The 20,913-nt window shown below is 45.3% G+C and overlaps 2 protein-coding genes across 6 annotated transcripts in view; both read left to right on the forward strand.

The window, feature by feature from the left end:
- LOC122071286 (protein root UVB sensitive 5) overlaps window positions 1-12,653 on the forward strand; it is a 27,827-nt gene extending 15,174 nt beyond the window's left edge. For all 3 annotated transcript variants that reach the window (XM_042635613.1, XM_042635611.1, XM_042635612.1), the window contains exons 14-15: window positions 11,770-11,862; window positions 11,944-12,653. In XM_042635613.1, coding sequence (XP_042491547.1) covers window positions 11,770-11,862; window positions 11,944-12,195 — 345 coding nt within the window. In that variant the 3' untranslated portion in view covers window positions 12,196-12,653. The remainder of the gene's footprint in view (window positions 1-11,769; window positions 11,863-11,943) is intronic.
- A 7,855-nt stretch (window positions 12,654-20,508) lies between these two features.
- Window positions 20,509-20,913, forward strand: part of LOC122071267 (E3 ubiquitin-protein ligase AIRP2) — a 3,319-nt gene continuing 2,914 nt past the window's right edge. Inside the window, exon 1 of one of the 3 annotated variants that reach the window (XM_042635594.1) lies at window positions 20,509-20,903. In XM_042635594.1, the coding sequence (XP_042491528.1) occupies window positions 20,839-20,903 (65 nt within the window). In that variant the 5' untranslated portion in view covers window positions 20,509-20,838. The remainder of the gene's footprint in view (window positions 20,904-20,913) is intronic. The other 2 variants (XM_042635593.1, XM_042635592.1) reach the window with 2 other exon arrangements.

Raw genomic sequence — 20,913 nt, forward strand, 5'->3', positions numbered from 1 at the left:
TTTTTTTTTTTTTTGCGTCCCTTCGGCCTTATTCCTTCGGCTTCGGCTTTAGTTTTTCTTGCAACCGAGACCTTCGGTCAGCCGATGTGAAGACCTTCTGTCAGTTCGGCTCGGCCTTGCTTGAGCCCCCAACCGAGGTAAGGTCCTTCGGTCAGTTCGGCTCGGCCTTGCCCGAGCCCCCAACCGAGGTGAGGACCTTCGGTCAGGTCCGTTCGGCCTTAGCTTGAACTCCCAACCGAGGTGAGGACCTTCGATCAGGTCCATTCGGCCTTGGCCTGAACTCTCAACCGAGGTGAGGACCTTCGGTCAGGTCCGTTCGGCTTTTTCCTGAACTCCCAACCGAGGTAAGGACCTTCGGTCAAGTCCGTTCGGATTTTGCCTGAACTCCCAACCGAGGTAAGGACCTTCGGTCAGGTCCACTCGGCCTTGGCCTGAGCCCCCAACCGAGGTGAGGACCTTCGGTCAGGTCCGTTCGGCCTTAGCCTGAACTCCCAACCGAGGTGAGGACCTTCGGTTAGGTCCGTTCGGCCGTGGCCTGAACTCCTAACCGAGGTGAGGACCTTCGGTCAGGTCCGTTGGGCTTTTGCCTGAACTCCCAACCGAGGTAAGGACCTTCGGTTAGTTCGGTTTGGCTTGGCCTGAACTCCCAACCGAGGTAGGGACCTTCGGTCTGGTCCGTTTGGGCGCAAACCTCGAGGGTTGGTACTCGGTGATGTGGCGGCGCTATTAATGCTCGGGTAGTCGTACCGTTTTTCTTCCATCTATATAGTATGGGGTCCATTTGTGGGGCAATTTTCTTTTTCCCTCGGAGAGCCTTCCTTCGGTCTCAGTGTTTCCTTTGGAGAGCTTACCCTCGGTGTCGGCTTTCTTTTAGTTTAGCAGCATTTCGAAAGTAAGTTCAATGTCTTGTTCGTCGGGCTACAGTCCGTCATCTTCCGAAAGGACAAGGTCTAGCCGTAGGCATCGGAGTTCAGGGGAGGTCCGAGGGATGTCCTCGGACTCCACCGATTTGCCCTCTGCCCGTGACTCATCTTCTGCGGCCTCGCCGTCTGGGTCCGAGGGTGGCTCAAACGGTGCAGGATTTAGGGAGAGGATGCTCGATTCCCGAGCCCAGACCTAGGAACCCTTAGAGGTGGAGGCTCTCCACATCGTATCCACCATGGATGAGCCAGAACTGGAGGAGCTGAGGGCCTCCTTCGGTATCTCGGACGCTTTCGAGCTTCGGCTGCCCAGACCGTCTGACCGAGCCAGTTATCGGAACTTTGAAGGGCTGTGCTTGTACAAGGAGGCGTTTAAGGCCGGCCTTCGGCCTCCTCTCCATCCCTTCTTTGTCCGAGTGTTTCAGCACTATGGGATTTGTCCGACCCAGCTAACGCCGAACGGATGGCGGCAGGTGCTCAGCTTCGTCGTCCTTTTCTCAAGGCACCAGAGGCCTCTCTCCCTCCCTCTCTTCATCAACTGCTTCTTCCTTGAGGCCTGTAAGGGGCTTTCGGGCTGGTACTACTTCTGCCTCCAGAAGGACCTTCGGTGCTGAGTGATTACCCGACGTCGATCCACGGGTGGAAGGAGAAATTCTTCTTCGTGAGGTCGTCCGAGGGGGTGCCCTTCGGCACCGTCTGGGATATCCCTGACCTGAGGGCGGTAAACTCCGCCCCTGCCCTTTTCGAGGCAGACGCAGAGTCGTTGGCGATGGCGAGGCGGCAAAAACCTGCCCTCCAGTCGAGGCCGACTGCCTTAAGTCCGACGTCATCTTGTTCAGATTCGGGCTTAGCCCCGGGTGAGTTAGGCCAGCCCAAGTTTATTTCCCTCAGGCATCGGTGTTTCGTACTGACTCCCTTCGTTTCTTCATGCAGTGCAAATCTCCAGGGCCGAGGCTAGGGCTGCCGCAGCGGCAAGGTAAGCCCAAATAAGGGAGGCCAGGGCGTAGGATGTCCAGCAGCAACAGAGGCCGAAGAGGAAAGAGAAGGGGCCCTCCTCTGAGACTCCGAAGAAAAGATCTAGGGGGGAGGGACCAAGCACCGAGGCAGTGCAGGCCCTCGCTGCTCCGGGCCATAACATGCCTGCCCGAGACTCCTCCCCTGTTGTGGACTTCAGAAGCCCGAGGGTGGGGAACGTGAGGGCCGAAGTTGGATTTGTCCCTTAGTGGTCGGTCAAGGAAGATGACACCTTGTCAGTCGGGCGTGTTGCTCAGGAGCTGGTAATGAAGGGCAGTCTTCCCTGAGATGCCGTCGAAGCGCAACGACAAGGGACGACGGCTATGATAACCAATGCCTGCATCTACATGGCCGGGGTAAGCTTCGGTCCTCTAACCTTTGTTTATTTATCATCACAACATTCTGACCATCGGTGTCTCATGTAGGCCCAAAACCAAATGGGTCAGCTGGCAGTTCAGGCTGAAGCTATGGGTCGAGATCTCGAGGTTGCCGAACGAGAGAAGTCAGTCCTGGAGAATGAGCGTTCGGTTCTCCTCGAGAAGGTGGAGCACCTGAAAACGGACCTCCTCATGCACTAGGAATGCGATCGAAAGCTTGCGGAGCTGAAGTCGCAGATGAAGGCAAGGGTTCAGGAGGCCGAGGCCCGAGGGGCCGAGAAGTATAGATCCTCTGAGGACTTTCGGTAAGAGATTAAACGTGCCATCGCCCTGGGTTCACAATGGGCGCTACCGAGGTCCGAGACTGGGTCCTCGAGCATTACCCAGGGGTCTCTTTCGAGGACAGAGGGCTCATCTTTGAAGAGGAGTGTATTGAGGAGGCCCCATCAGCCGCCGAGGTTGCCGATGCCGACGGCGGAGGCTGCAGTAAGGAAGGTGAGGTTCAGCCGCAACGCGAGGTCTCTCCGACTCCCGGTCACAATGGCTCCGATCGGGAGACCCACCATGTCGAGGATGAGGCCGTGAATCTGATGGACGCCCTCTGAAGCCACCCTGGGTCTTGGCTTAGCCTTTGAGCTTTGTTTTTTATATGAGCCTTCGAGCTTCTTCATGTAACCTTGGCCTTCGAGTCTTTTCATGTACTCTCGGCCTTCGGGTCTTTTTTTAATGAATGTATTTCCCTTCGTATGCTTCGACTTCCACTTTTTCGTGTTCTTTCGGGTAAGGTGATCTTTAGCCCGAAGGTAGATGCAAAAAGGCCGAAACCCATTGTTGGCAGCCTAAGGATCTACATGTCTACTTTAGCACGGCTCGGTCCCTCTCCCTCGGCTTATCCGAGGGGTTTCCCGACTCCGAGGGCTATAGCCTTTTAAGGGATCTTGAACAAGTGTGGTTTTCACCAAGTGTTGTGTTCCCCCTCAGCTCCAGCCGAAGGGTCTTTTAAACTCTGGTATCGATTCGAAGATCCATCCGAGGGCAGATCCTTCCACCGTCGTCACTTCCTACCAAATTGAGGACCTTTGGTCAGGTCCCCTCGGCTATTGGCCTGAGCCCCGAACCGAGGAGAGGACCCTCGGCCAGGTCGGCTTGGCCCTTGCCTGAGCCCCCAACCGAGGTGAGGACTTTCGGTCAGTTCGGCTCGGCCTTCACCTGAGCCCCCGACCGAGGTGTGGACCTTCGGTCAGATTGGCTCGGCCTTGGCCTGAGCCCCCAACCGAGGTGAGGACCTTCGGTCAGCTCAGCTCGGCCTTTGCCTGAGCCCCCGACCGAGGTGAGGACTTTTGGTCAGCTTGGCTCGGCCTTTTCCTGAGCCCCCGACCAAGGTGAGGACCTTCGGTCAGCTCGGCTCGGCCTTGGCCCGAGCCCCCAATCGAGGTGTGGACCTTCGGTCAGATCGGCTTGGCCTTGGCCTGAGCCCCCAACCGAGGTGAGGACCTTCGGTCAGCTCCGCTCGGCCTTTGCCTGAGCCCCCGACCGAGGTGAGGACCTTCGGCTGTATCCGTTTGGCAGAGTTAAGGTCACCAGACAGGAGAATTCCTCTCAATTGCCGTAAACCAGCTTTCGTTTTTTTCATGAATAAGATCCTCCGGAGTTTAGGATGAGGAACTACAACTTAAAAGTGCATGTGAGCAAAAATTACAAAAACAAGTGTACTTGCTACTTCACTACTGATAGAATTTTCTTAAGTTCTCAGAGTTCCACGATCGGGGTACCCTTTCTCCCCCCGTAGTCTCTAGGTGATAGGACCTTGGTCGTATTACCCTTAAGACTCTGTAGGGACCTTCCCAATTTGGAGCTAGCTTCCCTTAATGTCTCGGGTCTGATACTTCAGCCCTTTTGAGGACGAGGTCACCCATTCTGAACTCGTTCTTTCGAACTTTAGTGTTGTAGTGCCTCGCAACCCTCTGTTGGTAAGCGGCCATCCTTTCTTGCGAGGTGTCCCTGACTTCGGCCAAGAGGTCTAAATTCGCTCGAAGCCCTCCATCGTTTTCCTCTTCATTGTAGTACTGAATCCGATGGGTTACGGCCCTTATCTCCACTGGAAGTACAGCTTCAGTGCCGTAAGTTAAAATAAAGGGTGTGTCTCCGGTGGTCGATCTCTCAGTTGTGCGGTAGGCCCAGAGGATGTGGTGTAACTCGTCTGCCCATAGTCCTTTGGCGTCATCCAGTCTCTTCTTTATTCCTTGAAGCAGTGTACGGTTGGTTATCTCTGTCAGCCCGTTGGTCGGTGGATAACCGACAGAGGTTTTCCTGTGGTCAATGCCTAGGGTATCACAGAACAAGCCGAAGGTCGGGTTGGCGAACTGAGTTCCACTGTCAGTTACCACAACCCGAGGGATTCCAAATAGATAGATTACCGCCCTCTGGAAGAAGTCCCTTACGTTCTTTTCGGTTATCGTCGTCAGTGCTTCGGCTTCTGCCCATTTCATGAAGTAGTCTACCGCCACCACGACAAATTTCCTTTGTCTCGTGGCTAGGGGGAATGGGCCCAGGATGTCGATTCCCCACATGGCGAATGGTATTGGGCTCGATAGAGATGAGAGCTCGGTAGAGTGTAGCCTGGGAACGGGGGCGAACATCTGGCACTTGACGCACTTCTTGACTAATGATTCTACGTCCTTCCTCATTGTCGGCCAGTACAGACCTTGCCTTAGCACTTTATGAGCCAAGGCCCAGGCTCCCAGGTGCTGGCCGCATATCCCTTCATGCACCTCTCGGAGTGCGTACTCGCCATCGGCGGGGTCCAGACACTTGAGGTACGGCACGGTGAACCCTATTTTGTATAGTGTCTTGTCCTTCAGAAGGAAGTGTGCTGACCTCATTCGTACTTTCCTTGCCTCGAACCTATTCTCTGGGAGCTTTCCTTCCTTGAGGTATTCGGTTATAGCATCCATCCAGCTATGGCCGTGTTCGCCTACTTTAATACCTCTTGGGGTCTTTCGGTACTTGGCTGTGGTAGCACTTCGAAATACACTGATCGTCCGAGGTCAGTGAAGTCGGAGGTGGCCAATTGCGATAGTGCGTCAGCGCTAGCATTCTCTTCCCGTGGCACTTGCCTTATCTCAAAATCCTTGAAGGCTGTTATTCTTTCTCGCATTGTCTTCAAGTACCCAGCCATCCTTTGTTCTTTGGCTTCGTAGTCTCCATTCAGCTGTCGTACCACGAGCTGTGAGTCACTATGCACCACCAGCTCCTGTACCATCAAAGCCAGAGCCAGATTAATTCTGGCTATTAACGCTTCGTATTCTACTTCATTATTGGAGGCATCGAAGTCGAACCGTAGGGCGTATTCCATCTTAAAACCCTCGGGGCTGACCAATATGATTCCTGCGCCGCTTCCTGCGCTGTTGGAAGCACCATTCACGTACAATGTCCAAGCCTTTTCTCCCCGATCCTCGGTAAACTCCTAGGGGTCATCAGGGAGCGTCGTCTCGGCGATGAAGTCTACGAGGGCCTATGCTTTAATTGCGGTTCTCGGTTTGTACTGGATGCCAAATTCTCCCAACTCTATGGCCCAATTTACCAGGCAACCGGACATATCCGGCCGCTACAGTATCTTCTTCAGGGGCTGGTCTATGAGCACGCATACCATATGTGATTGAAAATAGGGCGTCAACTTTCTTGCTGCTGTTACCAGGGCATACGCCACTTTCTCTGTCTTTCTGTATCTTGTTTCGGCATCTAGCAAGGTTCGGCTGACGTAGTATATTGGCCGTTGTTGCCTTCCTTCTTCCTTTGTCAGTACTACGCTTACCGCCACTGCTGATACAGCAAGGTACAGCTGCAAGGTATCCCCGGTGTTTGGTTTCGTCAACAGTGGGGGTGCGGCCAGGTACTCCTTCAGTTGTTCAAAGGACTTTTCGCACTCCTCCGTCCATTCGAACTTTTTGGTCCCCTTCAGTGCTTTGAAGAAGGGGAGGCACCTGTCAGCCGACCGAGACATGAATCGCCCTAGGACGGCGACCCGACCTGTTAGCTCTTGGACTTGCTTCACATTCGGGGGTGACCTCATATCCCGAATGGCTTGTATTTTCACCGGGTTGGCTTCAATTCCCCTCTCTGAGACAATAAAGCCGAGGAACTTTCCCGAGGCTACTCCGAATGCACACTTTGCCAGGTTCAGCTTCATGCCGTACCGCCTCAGCACCTGGAACGCCTCTTCTAAGTCTTGAATGTGTCGTTCCGCCTTCAGGCTTTTTACGAGCATATCGTCCACGTACACTTCCATGGTTTTGCCAATCATCCCCTTGAAGATTTTATTCACCAACCTTTGATAGGTGGCCCCTGCGTTTTTTAGCCCGAAGGGCATGACTTCGTAGCAGTACAGTCCTCCCTCGATCACGAAGGATGTTTTCGGGACATCAGCCTCTGACATCTTGATTTGATTGTACCCCGAGTATGCATCCATGAAGCTCAGTACCTCGTATCCTGCCTTGGCATCAATAAGGAGGTCTATCTTCGGCAGGGGGTATGCGTCCTTCGGGCAGGCCTTGTTCAGGTCGGTGAAGTCGATGCAGATCCTCCACTTTCCATTTGTCTTCGGGACCATCACCACGTTGGATATCCACTCCGGGTATTGGATCTCGCGGATAAACTGGGCCTTCAGCATCTTTGTTACTTTTTCGTCTATTTTCTGCTGCCTTTCGGGGGCAAAAGTCCTCTTCTTCTGTTGCACCGGCTTCTTCGTCGGGTTAACATTCAGATGATGTTCTATTACCTGTCGATCTATTCCAGGCATGTCTGAAGCCGACCAGGCGAAGACGTCAGAGTTGTTTCGGAGGAATGAGACGAGTTTTTCTCGCTGTTGCCTTGGCATTGTAGCCCCGATCTGGAATTTCCTAGCGCTATCCCCCTCTTCGGCCTCGACTTGTACCAGATCCTCAGCCGGCTCCCCCCATTGATAACTGACATCATTGCGCAGATCTTCTATTGGGAGCGCCTCGCCCGCCTTTTCTCTTCCCCACAAGGTAGTGGTGTAGCACCTTCGGGATTCCTCCTGATCGCCTCGACATTCCCCGACCCCATTCTTGGTTGGGAATTTCATCTTGAGATGAGGGGTGGAGACGACGGCCTTTAGTAGGTTCAAACCAACCCTCCCTAGTATGGCATTATATGCTGAGGTAATGCCTACTACCAGGAAGTTGATCATGACTGTTACTTGGCGATCTCCGATGCTGGCTCTTACTGGCAACTCAATCGATCCTTCCACTTTTACTGGGAAGCCGGAGAATCCCTGCAACGGGTGTTCGACTTTCTTCAACTTTCCTTCGTCCAGGCCCATCTTCCGGAAAGCTTCCAGGAATAGGATATCAGTTGAACTGCCGTTATCCACTAAGATCCTCTTCACTCTGCATTCCGCTATGGTCATGGTAACTACTAGGGCATCGTCATGCGGGGTGTGCACCCCTTCCAGATCGTCGTCTGAGAAGGAAATAACCGTCCCCGTCCTCGCCTTCTTGTTCGACCATTCAGCCACATGCACGCTTCTCGCATAGGCTTTTGCTTTCCTGGCCGAGACTGAACTTTCTCCAGCGGCTAGGCCTCCACAAATGGTCGTTATAACTCTAGTTGGGCTCTTATTCTCATCTCGGAGGCGATGGTTAGTTTCCTCGGGTGTCTGGTCCCTTTGCCGTTCCTGATTGCCTCTGCGGGCAGACCCCCTTCTTTCATAGCGGCCTCTGCCATCTCTCTGACGGTTATCCTTACGGTCATTACCGTCTTGGGCATCCTCCTTTTCACGGTCCACGAATCGGCCTAGATATCCTCTTCGGATCATTCCTTCTATCTCCCCCTTGAGGTGCCAACAATCTTCGGTGTCGTGGCCGTGGTCTCTGTGGAAGTCGCAATATCTGTCCATATTGCGTCTCTCGGGGTGCCGTCCCATCTTCCCTGGCCACTTCATGGCTCTGGCATCCGGGGAGTCCTTTATCTACATCAGTACATCCGTTCGTCTCTGGTTCAGGGGTGCGTATTTCTCGAACTTCCTTGGTGGACTAGGTGCCCGACGGCGCTCAGACTTTCGTCTTTTACCTTCTTCGGAGGGTTTGTCGTCGCCCCTTGAGATCCTTTTTCTTCCCGTCTTCCTTTCGACTTGAAGGGTTTCTTCCATCTGGATGTACTTATCGCATCGAGCTCTCAGCTCGGCCAAGTTCCTAGGTGTATGCTTCGCCAAAGACCTTTTCAGCTCCTTATCCTTGACGTCTTCCAGTAGGGCTGTGAACTCTTCTTTCGGGTCTAGACCTCTGATCGTGATCTTCTCTTGTTGGAAGCGCTTCATGTAGTTCCGCAGTGATTCTCCTTCATGTTGCTTGACGTTGGTCAAGTTCAACGTAGTCTTCTGAAGGGGTTGGCTACTGGAGAATCCCTTCACGAAGAAGTAACTTAGATCGCTAAAGTTGTGGATCGACTTCGTCGGTAGACAGTTGTACCATAGCCTTGCCGCTCCTCTGAACGTCAATGGCAGGGCGTGACACATAATGTTTTCCGAGACTCGATGGAACTGCATGGCAACCTTGAAGCCTTCCAGATGATCGATGGGGTCCCCAGACCCGTCGTAAGTGTCATACTTGGGCAGGTGAAAGCCGATCGGGAGCAGGTCCCTTATGACCTCATCGGCTAGAGCCGTGTCATTAGTGAGGTCTGGCTCGCGAGCTCCCGTCTGATTTTCTGCCACCTTCTTGATCTTATCTTTCAGGTCCAGGATCATCTGCTTTAACCCCGAGTCCTCGTGTCTCTGTTCGTCTCCTTGGCGTGGTTCCCCATGTGGGTCTCTGGCGGCACGCCGCGTCCTTCCCCTGGGTGCGGGACTTTCCCGCATTGCTCGGTTCCGAAAGTTATGACCAGACCTTATCGATCCTGTACTGCTCCGGTCCTCGTCTCGAGCTCTCTCGGGCTGGATGTGGGGGCCTTATGGTGCTCCGCCGGTCTTCTGAGAGACAGCTTTGGAGAACTCCTTCATTGCCGCGGCCATTCGGTCATATTTGTCTTGGAGGGCTTCGAACTGCTCCCTTGTCACATATTCTTGCGCTCCAGGAGGGGGCGGAGGATTACCATCTCCGTGCACCGAATATCCGGCCTAACGCTGGTACCTCACGGAACCTTTCCGATCATTGTTGCCCCTTTCTCGTCCAATTTCCGTCGAGGGAGGGAGCCCTCCTGAAGGTTCCTCCTCCCCCATGTTCATGTTCGATGCTGCTCTTGTCTTCTTACGGTTGTAGGTTCTCCCCACCATTACTGTCGTTCCTATGGACGGCGCCAATCTGTTGCTGCTGAAAATCCATATGAGCTGATCCTGCACAAGCACAGATGGCAGAGGCCCGGAGCTTTGTCCGGGGTTAGTCCTCCGACGCTCAAGTTAGGGATCGGCCGCACAGTTTTTGTTACAGGAGTAATGGTGTGGGTATTGATGCTTACCTCCTTCCTTCCTCTCGGGCCCTCTTATATAGCTCTTAGGGTTTAGGGTTTCCCTTTTCCTTGGAGGAGTCCTCCTCGGGTCCACCTCCTTTCCTTTTAGAGTCCTACTCAGATACGTCCTATCCCCTTCGTGGGGAATATTCTCTTCATGTGGTTGACGTGGTAGAGTCCTTGCAGCCTCTATCAGGTGGGTGACACGTGTCCAGGTGGGCGGCGCGTGTCCTTACCCTACTGGGCAATCAATTTGGCCGTATCAGTTAGTGAGGCTAGAGCCCCTTTCAGCCCAAGGACAGTTTTCTTTCCTAGGGAGGATGAGATCTGCAAATTCAGTTGCTGCTTAATTTGGTTTTGGGGGGAGGGGGGTTTGTTTAACGTATCCTTCCCTGTAAGCTGTGTGGGATCTCCAAGAAGATGGGCATGATCTATTCATTTGTCTGCAGTCCCACATCGGAGGTTTTTTTTTTTTTTGGGGGGGGGGGGGGGGGGAGATTTCTATATTCATGGGGGTGACGTTGTTCTTTCCCAACTCAATGGTGGCAGTGATGGTGATGGGAGGGTGGTACATTGGTGAGAAGAATGAGTGCTCTTTCGAGGATGGTGCCATTTGCTGTTTTCTGGAGTGTATGGAAATAAAGGTACCCGAGCATTTTTTAAGGCAAAGAAGAGTTTGCAGATAAAAGTCTCCACAGAGGCAATAAAATTGATATCTAATTTGTGCTCGATTTTAGGGAGGCGAACAAATTTTGTATATAGGAGAAGTGGTGAGGAAAGACATGCATAGCTTAGGACTAGTAACATGTATGTCTTGAATACAGCTGATTGGAGAAAAAAGGATCCATGTAGCGAACCTCATTTATTTAGGATGAGGCTGAGTTGAGTTGAAACAATGTGGGAAGATTTTGTAAATAAGTTCCATTTGAGATGGAAGCATGGTATGCGAGGGAGTTTGGGTGCCCTTTTTTCTGGAGCATCGATTTGGGGACTGACTAATTGTACAGCATCCCACGTGTACTGTTGGGTTTTTTGTTACATAGAAATGCATTATAATTATTCCTAACTTAAAAAAAAAAAAAATTCCCTGGTTATTGATCAAGAAAAAAGTGCTGCTTCTCAACCTTTCTTCCTGTTCATCCCATTCAGAATGCTGCATTATTGAAGATACTCTTTTGATGATCACTGCAAGAAAGATTGAGCTGTCATCATCTGAATTGACAAAATAAACAGATCTTTTTAGACTGTTGACAAAGTTCTGTTATACAGTAGCTATTGTTAGTTCCCACAGTTAAAGACCATTTAATAGTTCACAAAACCAGCTTTACCGGACAAAAGAATGGGCTGAAGGGAATTGACCAAAAAATTAATGCATTTTTTTGGGAATATTTGAGAATTTATTTTACTATAGTCATGATGTGCAAGTGAGTGGAAAATTGGTTGAAATGTGGTTTTCAATTCTCTATCCTTCCAATCCCTCCACACCCAATTTCGTAGTTTCTTCAGCATTTGTTGGCATTGGACTGCATTGCTGATTGTTTCAATCTCCTCATTGTCACTTGTCAATGGGTCTGACCCAGTTATTTTGATATTCTTTGGAACAGACATTCTACTCTGGTGTTTGTAGAAATGCTTTTACTGTTTCCATCTAACCTCATTCACCATTTGTTGAGTTTTTTGAGAAACCAGCAGGAAAGTAAAAGACGGTGTTGTCAAAATATGAAAATAATGTGACTGGATTGCTCTGGTTCTTTAGTTAGGAAGACAGGAAAGAAGTCTGATGAATAGGGGTTGACTAGTTGTCTAGAGAGGGGCTGATAGAGTTTCTGCATACAAGGGATCATATCCATCATATTAGTGTCCCTATTCGGCTTGGTTAGGCTCCGGCCTATTTAATCTTTTGTTTCTGTTGTTGTTGTTGTTGTATACTGTGTTGTACCATGGCAATAAAATCTTGTTACTTTCTGTACAAAAATGTACTGGGCTTGGGACAGGTAAAGATGCTTCTGAAGCTGTATGCACAGGAGGAATATGTTCTCTTTGTGAACCAAGATCGTGTGGAGATTGAATTCTTTGTTTCATTCAAGGTGCAAGCTTTTTCATTGTTGAATTTAGACAGGACTCACTTGGGTGAAGAAAAAAAATTACCGTGTGCTCTAACACTGCAGGTGCGAGCTACAAGCTTATCAGTCTTGCGAAGCTTATGGCAGAGTTACTGGCTCAATGAACACTGGCGAGGATCTGATAATGTATTTGATCAGCTAAAGCAGAGCCTAATTGAACTGGATCAGAGATTTGACAATTTCCTTGAACAATTGGAGGGAGCTGGATGGGATGTCAACCAGATAAATCTCAAAGTTCCGAGGAAACTAGTTATTGAGGAAGTGGTTTCCACAGAGTTGGTCAGTGATTCTTATTGAACAATGGATTTCATTCCTGAGAATCAAAATCAACCTCTATTCTGGAAGGAACTTAGACCAGGATAAGGGTCCTGTGATTTACAAGCTGGGACCAACCAACCATCATTGGATAGAACTCAAGAAACCTCCTCTGCCGAGAACTGCCTACCTTGCAGTGAATCAGATTATGAAATCTTAGTGGGATACATCAATTGGTGGGTCCTCGCACTTCTCCAGAGTGGACCCTTGTGGCTTTATTGCCTACCTTGTAGTATTTGTTCTCCTTTCTTTTTGACTCTTTTTTTTTTTTTTTTTTCATGGCATCTTTCCTTTCGATTTTGTATTCCACCCCACCCCCCACCAAAAGAGGGAGTAAAAAATGTTTTCAGCTCCAATCCACAATATGTTTGTGATAATTAGTTTCTAAGAAATATAAACCTACATAATTGACAGATTCAGATGATTCTAAGTGTTGGAAATCTTTGCTGTCACATCTATCCAAGTATGGATTCTTGGGAGAGGATTTCTCAATACTTGTGTGTGGTTTTGCACCAATGGGTGTGGAGTGTTTTGAACCATCAAATAAGGTGGTTTTTAACTGGAAGTGTGGATCTAGTGGTTTGTGACGGGGCATTTAAAGGAATCCACACAATGGTGTCGTGAGCATGTAGTTTTTTTGCCGTTGATTCTTTTAGGTCCAAATGAGAAAAGGCTATGTAATAACTCAAGGTTAAATTCAATCATCCTCCCATATATTCCTTGCAGCTTTTATGTTGTCCATAAACCTCTGGTTAGTCATGAATTGTCAGTACTTTATTTTTGCCACTTTGCAAATTTCATTTTAACTGAAACTTCACTGAAGTATCTCTAAATGACCCTAAGTAGACTATTCCCATTTTATTTAAAATTCAAAGTTTCCCTGAATAAACTTAAGATTTCTAAGTACCCTTTGTACAAACTGAATAAGATAAAGAGGAAATCTCCTTTAAAAAGTGGGTTCACATTTCTTTTATTTATTTATTTATTTGTTTGGGGGGGGGGGTGGGTTCATTCATCATCGGAAACAAGATATTTAGTAGATCGGAGATAGAGTATATGATGTGTAACTTTACTCACACTATGATGAATAACGATATAATGAAAATTGAAGAGAGAAAAAAGATACCACAAAATGATTATTTTAAATGTCTGGGTCAACAATAAATAAAGAAGGTAACATGGAAAATGATGTTTTATGGAGAATAAAGTGGGATGGATGCATCATTAAAAAAAAAAAAAAAAAAAAAAGAAAGAAAGAAAAAAAGATTGGATAAAATGGAGAGGTGCGTCTAAAGTGTTGTATGACCGATGCATCACTTTAAAACTTAAGAGAAAATTCTATATAGCTCTTGTACAACCGGTTATGATGCATGCGGTGGAATGTTGGGTAGTTAAGAGATATCAAATACATAAATTATGTGTAGCAGAGATAAGGTGTTTAGATGGATGTGCAACAATCTAGGACTAATAAAGTAAGGAATGGACATAGTAGAGCTGATTTCGGAGTTGTCCCGATCAATGACAATCTCCAAATAAGTTGTTTGAGATGACATGGTCATGTCCAATGGAAGCCTATGGATACCCAGTTTGGAGAAATGATTTGATTCCGATAAAGGAGCTATAAGAACTAGGGGCAGGCCTAAAATGTCCATAGGAGAAGTAGTGAGACAGGACATGCATTGTCTAAGTCTTGTCCCATGGATGAGCTAAAATAGAGCCAATCTGAGTGAAAGGATCCATGTAGCCAAACCCATTTAGTTGAGGTTTTTTTTTTTTTTTTTTTTTTTTTTTTTTTTTTTTTTTTTTTTATAAATGAACTGAATTTTCTTGACTTACTGGTGTTGGGATTTTTTCCTTTTACTTTCATTTTTCCTATTTTGTTTTTGTGGGGATTCAACCGACCACATTAAATTGGGATAAGGTTGAGTTCGTTGTTGTATTCATCATTATAAAACACAAGATAAAAATGAGATGGGGGTGCGGGAGGAGAAGACTGCTTTTACCAAATTCTGTGAGTCTGTTGAGATAAAATTTGAAAAATGAGCTCCTCACCTGTCTTTTTCCATTTGATAAGATATCATCTACATCTCAATGCAATATCTCAATTGAGTTACTACATTTGGTATGCATTCTTGGAATGCATTCTAGGTTGAAATTAAATATATTCCAAGGAATCATGCTAAACATGACCTTATTTTAAAAATTCCACCATGGTTTCAGACGCTTTCAAAGTATGGCTAACTGTATACATGATTCATTCTCTTTAACCACGATTTAGAGTTGAGATCCATGAATCACCAGGAAAAAAAGTGAAGGAGATAAAAGAGTATCACCCCACACCCAAAAACCATAAATGGGTAATTCATAAAATAAGGTGAAGACCTTCCAGTTCAAGGAGACTTCTGGGAAGTTAACTGGTGATTGTATTTAAAGAGTTGTAAAGGGTACTTACTTGACTGTAAAAAAGCAAGCGTCTGATTAGATCAATCAAGAGATAGGGGTCGCTTTGATTGTCTAAGCAAGGACAATGCTGGCAAGTGACGATTGGTCGAGGGGAGGGCGGTGTCAAATTCTAAAATTTTCTTTGCATATGATTTTGATTGGTTGAAACTCATTCAACTCGAAGGAATTAAGTCTAAGAACACCTGGGCAGAAGATGAAGAGGATCTTGGAGTTAAGAGTCAACATCTAATCCACCCAATAGAAGGAATAATGCCAACTAGAATATCAAGATATAATTCTTCTTTCCAAATGAAACGAATGAGTATAGCTGAGCCAAACTCAAGTCAACTTCTATGTTTGAGGCATCATCTCAATTATCCTCTGAATCATCATCTAAGTCTTGGTTAGAGTTAGTGTAAGGATTTTCAATTTGTATCTAATGTTTCTTTTTCATTTCAAACACCTGTAAAATTTTCTATTAATAGAAGTGTTGATTCAAATTATATTGATTTTTTCTCTTTGTTGATGATGATGATTCTTTTAATGATCTATCACTATATTTTCTTTTAATAATCCATAGGTTGTCTAGATGATTAGGGCGAATTGGAGATTGTGTGGATAAGTGCATGGTCCTAGGTTCAATTCCCCATCTAAGAGAAGAGTGGGAGTAAAAGTGGTTCGGATTTTTCTCCCTTATTTCCATGAAAGAAATAAATTAAAGCAGACTAAGAGGTCAAAAATAACAAGAGTTTGGTATGAGCCGTAAACTCGGACGTCCTGAGTTCGACTCTCACTAGGCACACCTTGGGCCACTCACACGGGGGCGTTTAGTGCTTTTCACTGCTTTCAGTGAAAGTTGAATGGTTCTCATTCAACCCCGATATGACTTGGTCCATGCAGTTGTGAGGTCAGTATAGACCTGCAGGATTAGTCAGGCCAAAAGGCCTGGATACTTGTCGTTAGCGAAAAAAAAAATAAATAACATGAATTGAAGCTAAAGGAAAATGCATGGAACAATTAATTGTCTCAAGTCATTCAAACAATCTTTTCCACATCAAAGAAGATTCCGGCATTTGTTCTTCCTCCAATGTAATATTTTTTTCTTTTAATTTTCTATTTTGATGTAACCGTAACGATTGAAGAAGCAAGCAACGGTGACAACCTTATTAGAGCAAAAACCAATTTTTGCTGTGCTTCAAAGGAGATGGAGAGGAAATATTAAACATAAAACAAAGATATATGTATTTTTACGAAGAAACCCTAGATTCACCAGTGTTATATTTTGCAAATTATTAATTGATAGAGAAATTAATCGTTTTTGCAAGTCGTCGCTATCGGATTCCTTCGATTCAACAGTCTTGAGTTTTTCTGGTGGTTAATAGAGTTCACTAGACAAAAAGATGAAACCAGAGGTTGAAGATGATGACCATAACACATAGGTGAAGAAGATCAAAGGTTGCTCTTTTGGTTTGTTTTAATCGAAGGGCATATAGGTAAGTTCGTGGTAAGGAAAGGGAATTTGGACATTAAATGTTATAGTATTAAGTGACGTCATCAATTAACAATCCCAATTCAACGGGGACTAATGGATTGGACTTAACTGTGAGAATTTTGCAAAATCCAGGGGAGGGGCATAATTCCCTCAAACGTTTGAATCTATATGTAATTTCGGCAAAGTACAACGGAGGAGGTGCAATTTTTCCTAATTTAATTGATATTAATTCTCATTACGTGTGATGGTTTGTGCTTAAGGTTAGACTTTTAAATGTTCGCAACTAGGGACTGTGCTTGGGAATCAGATAGATGCTTCTCACACTATAAATTTTGATGTGGATGAGATTCTGTGAATATAAGTGTGATATTTATATGTTGTGTGTAGAAAATTGGATCATTATAGGAGTCATGCATGATAGATATAATTTCGGCAAATGACAAGGGAGGGGGGTTAATTATCCCTTTGAAAAATGATTAAATTTGTCCAATTTAAGTTGACTATGGTAAAAAGGCTCAATCTTATTTGACACAAATGATTTATGATCAAATCTTTTCATTTTTTACCTTGGCCAAGTAAACATGACTTTTGACCAAGTTTTTCAAGATTTGGACACAGCTCAGGTGACTAGCTCAAGTCAAAACATAGTTTCCAACAATAAATCGAGGGCAAGAGAATTCTCTTCCAGAACCTCTTGGCGTAGACACACAGTAGTTTTTAAGAAACCAAAATATTCCACGAGCTTCATGCACTATTGGTTCTCTCTATAGTTATGCTCTTACTGCCCTTGACAAACTCTGCAACATCAAAAAAGTCTTGAAAGATTTGCAAAATAGATCTGATAAGGTCTCTTTCGCCTGTGATACTTTTTATCTCAAGGTCAAGTGCAAAGACGACAAGTCCTATGATTGTTCCACCAAGAAGTCCTCTCATCTCAGAAAGTTTCCACCTTTCTCTCAGCGTAAGAGATGGAAACCTAGAAAGAAGTCCTCCTTCAGAACTCCAAAGTTCAAGAAAAAATGGAGATTTCTTCGAAAAAAAGTAATTAAGAGGAAAGAACAAGTCTACTTCTTGCTATGTTTGTGGAAAAGAATGACATTTTGTGAAAAATTGTCCCCTATCTCGCAAGAAAGACAAGGTCATGCATATATTATCTTCCCTTTATCATGAAGATCTTCAAGATGCAGACCTGAAATCTTTGTATTCCCTTGATGAATCACCCATAGATCTTTCCCTTTTTGCCATTGATTTCCCAGTGACAAACTCAGACCTAGAGTCTTCTCTCTCCGAGTCCGAGGAACCTGATCCCCTCTACCAAGTAATTCCTTTTATCTCCCCTTCCCAGACCAGTTTACAACCTTCTCTTCTCTCATGCCAAGCAGTTTCCCTCCCTCATGTTTCTGCTCAACTAATCTCTGAACCTTATACCAAACCTATTAAGATCATAGTCTTCCTAGATACCGGAGCTGCTACCACCATTATGAATGCAAAAGTTCTTCCCAACTCCCTTTGGAAGACCCAGGATCCCCCTTTACCATTTCTTGCACCTAATGGTGAAATTTTTCTTATTAACCTAGTGTCTAAACATCCCATTAAAATCCAGCTCCTTCCTACCCTGTCTTTCACCCATACTGTTTTAGGAATCCATTTTCCAGGAAAAGACCTCATCATAGGTTTTGATGTTCTCAGCCATCTCTCTCTTCGTTGGACTCCCCATGGTCTTGTATATAAACAACATCTTCTTCCCTGGTCTCCTATTTTTAACATTTTTTTTGCAAGTCCACCTCTGTTTGAAGAAATCAAAGCACACATCCTTTCAACATCATGTGCAGAATCTCATACAAAATTTCTAACAAAATGTTCACATCTTTTATGGCAGAATCTTGACTTCTTCATTACCCTCCCTTTCAAGAAGAATGAGGATGTCAACCCCACAAAAGCTAGCCATCTAGGCATGAATCCGGAACATCTTTTTTTGGCAGTTCAAGAGATCCATCAATTACAGACTCAAGGTCTTTTAGAACCTACCCTCTCTCCATGGGCATGCCAAGCATTCTATGTCAACAAACGGAGAGTGAGTGCGCGTCTATCTCCTACGTAAGGAGTTTAGTCCCACATTGCTCGTTGATCCCATCCGCAGTCTATACTTAAGTCCCTGGGCACTTTCTCCTGATAAGTCGATTTTGAGGAAAAAAGAAAAGAGTTAAACCCAGATCTGGTATCAGAGCTGGGTGGACCGGGGGAGAGTGAGTGAACGTCTATCTCTTGCGTAAGGAGTTTAGTCCCACATCGCTTGTGGATCCCATCCGCGGTTGCGCAGAGGTATCTTCAATGCATGGAACAGGGGTAGCACATTCTTTTTGTGCTTGCTGTGTTTAGACTTAGACACATGCAAGCGGGTGCCTTTCTTTTTCTGATAGATTATAGCGATAATGTACATAAATTTTTTGAATAATTAAATTTATTCTTTATTTTTTAAATAAACCTCAACATTGTATATCTTAGGAGTAAGGGTGTTAGAAAAGCGTGATTAGCCCAAACCTGCCCTAGCCCTAGCCCGAACATGGCCCGGGCTGGACTATTCAAACCGTAGGGTGGGCTTGGGCTGGGATTTTGAAGCCTGAGGTCAATTTAAGTTGGGCTTGTGCTAAGGCGCTGGGTTGACCCTGGCCTGACCCAACCTGATCCTATATACACTTTGCGTATAAAAATATATATCACCATTGATGCATCAAATTCATGTGATGGGGCCTATTCAAATTGTGGTTGAAACATTCATATAAAAAAAAAAACCGAGTTATATTTGAAGAGAGAATGAGAGAGTTAGTTTTTGGGGAGTTAATTTTTTATTTTCTACATTTATTGATTTATTTGTTACTATTATCAATTTAATTATAAAAGATTTGAAAAATGACTAGACTCACAAAGTTTATGCTAATAAAGTAAAAAGACTGAGTTTTATTTGACTCGGTCCTATTTATGACCTGAGTCGTTCCATATTTTATTCTAACCGAATCTACATGATTTTTGATCAGGTTTTCGAAAATTTGACTAAACTCTAGTCATTTTGTGACTTGACCAAGTAAAATTCCAACTATAGTTTATAGTTGATGATGTTCATAAGTTTATTTTATATATTTCTCATAAAAATATATACTTACCGTTATATATAAATTTATAAAGTATAAATTCCAACAATAAAATTCTGCCACGAAGCAAGATCGAAGTCATTTGATCCTATCATAACTCTTGGACGAGGAATCCTACCTCAAGTCCACGAGAGTGGAATCCACCATCCAATTAAGATTCGACGGTCGTGGTCCAAGTAAATCACTAGCAAGAGTCACATCCCATAAGACTCAACCTCCACGCTAGTCCCCGTTATTGTGGAGTTTCCACTTTGTATTAATTTGCTTTTATTAACACAATCAAATCATGATTACGATAACTAAGAATAAGATTTTGGTTAATCTATTTAAGCCCGGGAGAGCCATGTCCCCCCCCTCTCTCTCTCCATTTTCTCTCCGGTATGACTAGGGGATGTCAATTCCAAGCTGCGCCGATTTAATTGATTAGGTCTGACCATTTAAAGACTGGCTTGGTTGGCATCAATTATTAAACATGTTGGGTCTAAGCCCGACCCGTTTATAAATAAATAATACACAGTGCAAGGGGTAAGCCTAATGGACCTCTTGATCGGCCCGGCCCAGCCCATCTACACGTTTAACCTGATCGTTTATATGTATATGTATATATATATATATATATATATTTTGGATAAATTAGGATATATATTGATATTTTAATCAATACTTGAATGTAATTAAGTGTAATTTCTTTTTTTAAATTGTTGATGATTTAACAAAATAGATTAAAGTACACTAAATCCAAGAAAAATAAAAACCATTTAAGATTTTATTAGTACATTATCATGTTTAAAGTCTGATTATAACCTGATTACCTCGATTAGGAAAAACATGATTAAAGCCCAAAGCCCAATCGAACTCAATACAAGATCGACTAAGATCGACTCATTTCTTAAATAGATAGGTCATGGTCTGAGAACATAAGCCGACTAGGCTTAATTAAACCTGACCGACACTGGCTCGGCCGAACCGGTTGACGCCCTTACGTACTATAGACTATGGATGATGGATTCGTTTGCTTGCCACTTAACCATCTTCTTCGTACCTATTAAGCGTGTGTCACGAGAAAGCGCATCTGTGACGTACCTAATTATAGTCTCTTGTACACAAGAAACAAACCGTACCAGTTTTTTTTTTAAAGTAGTGAAAGGGTATTAATGTAAATTTATAACATAGGATTTTGATCTATTTCCAAAATTAGATGACTCTCAAAGCGTGGACTCCAAGGCAGGCCATTAAGTTCCCCACCTCCACCTCCCCTACCTCTCCACAACTGTGAGAAGAAGCTGAGTTCGTGAATACCGGTAACAGTACCAGTCTAAGAGTTAGAGAGACGGAAAGAGATAGAGTTTGGGGTTTGAGTTTGGTGGAGAAGTGAGGAGCTGAGAAGAGAAGAGGGAGAGATTTCTGAGGTTTTGTGGTATCTTAATTCTTGGGTGAGGAATTTTAGTTGTGAAGAGGGGACGGGAGTTGGGTTTTTGTGGGTTTTATTTTTTAGGTGAGTTTGTTGTTGGATGGGATATAGTTGCAGGGAAGAACACGGCCATGCGAAAGTCTTTTAAGGATTCCCTTAAATCACTTGAAGCCGATATTCAGCATGCGAATACTCTGTAATTTTTT

Source organism: Macadamia integrifolia, unplaced genomic scaffold (genome assembly GCF_013358625.1).
Source record: "Macadamia integrifolia cultivar HAES 741 unplaced genomic scaffold, SCU_Mint_v3 scaffold_19A, whole genome shotgun sequence".
NCBI classification, from domain to species: Eukaryota; Viridiplantae; Streptophyta; class Magnoliopsida; order Proteales; family Proteaceae; genus Macadamia; species Macadamia integrifolia.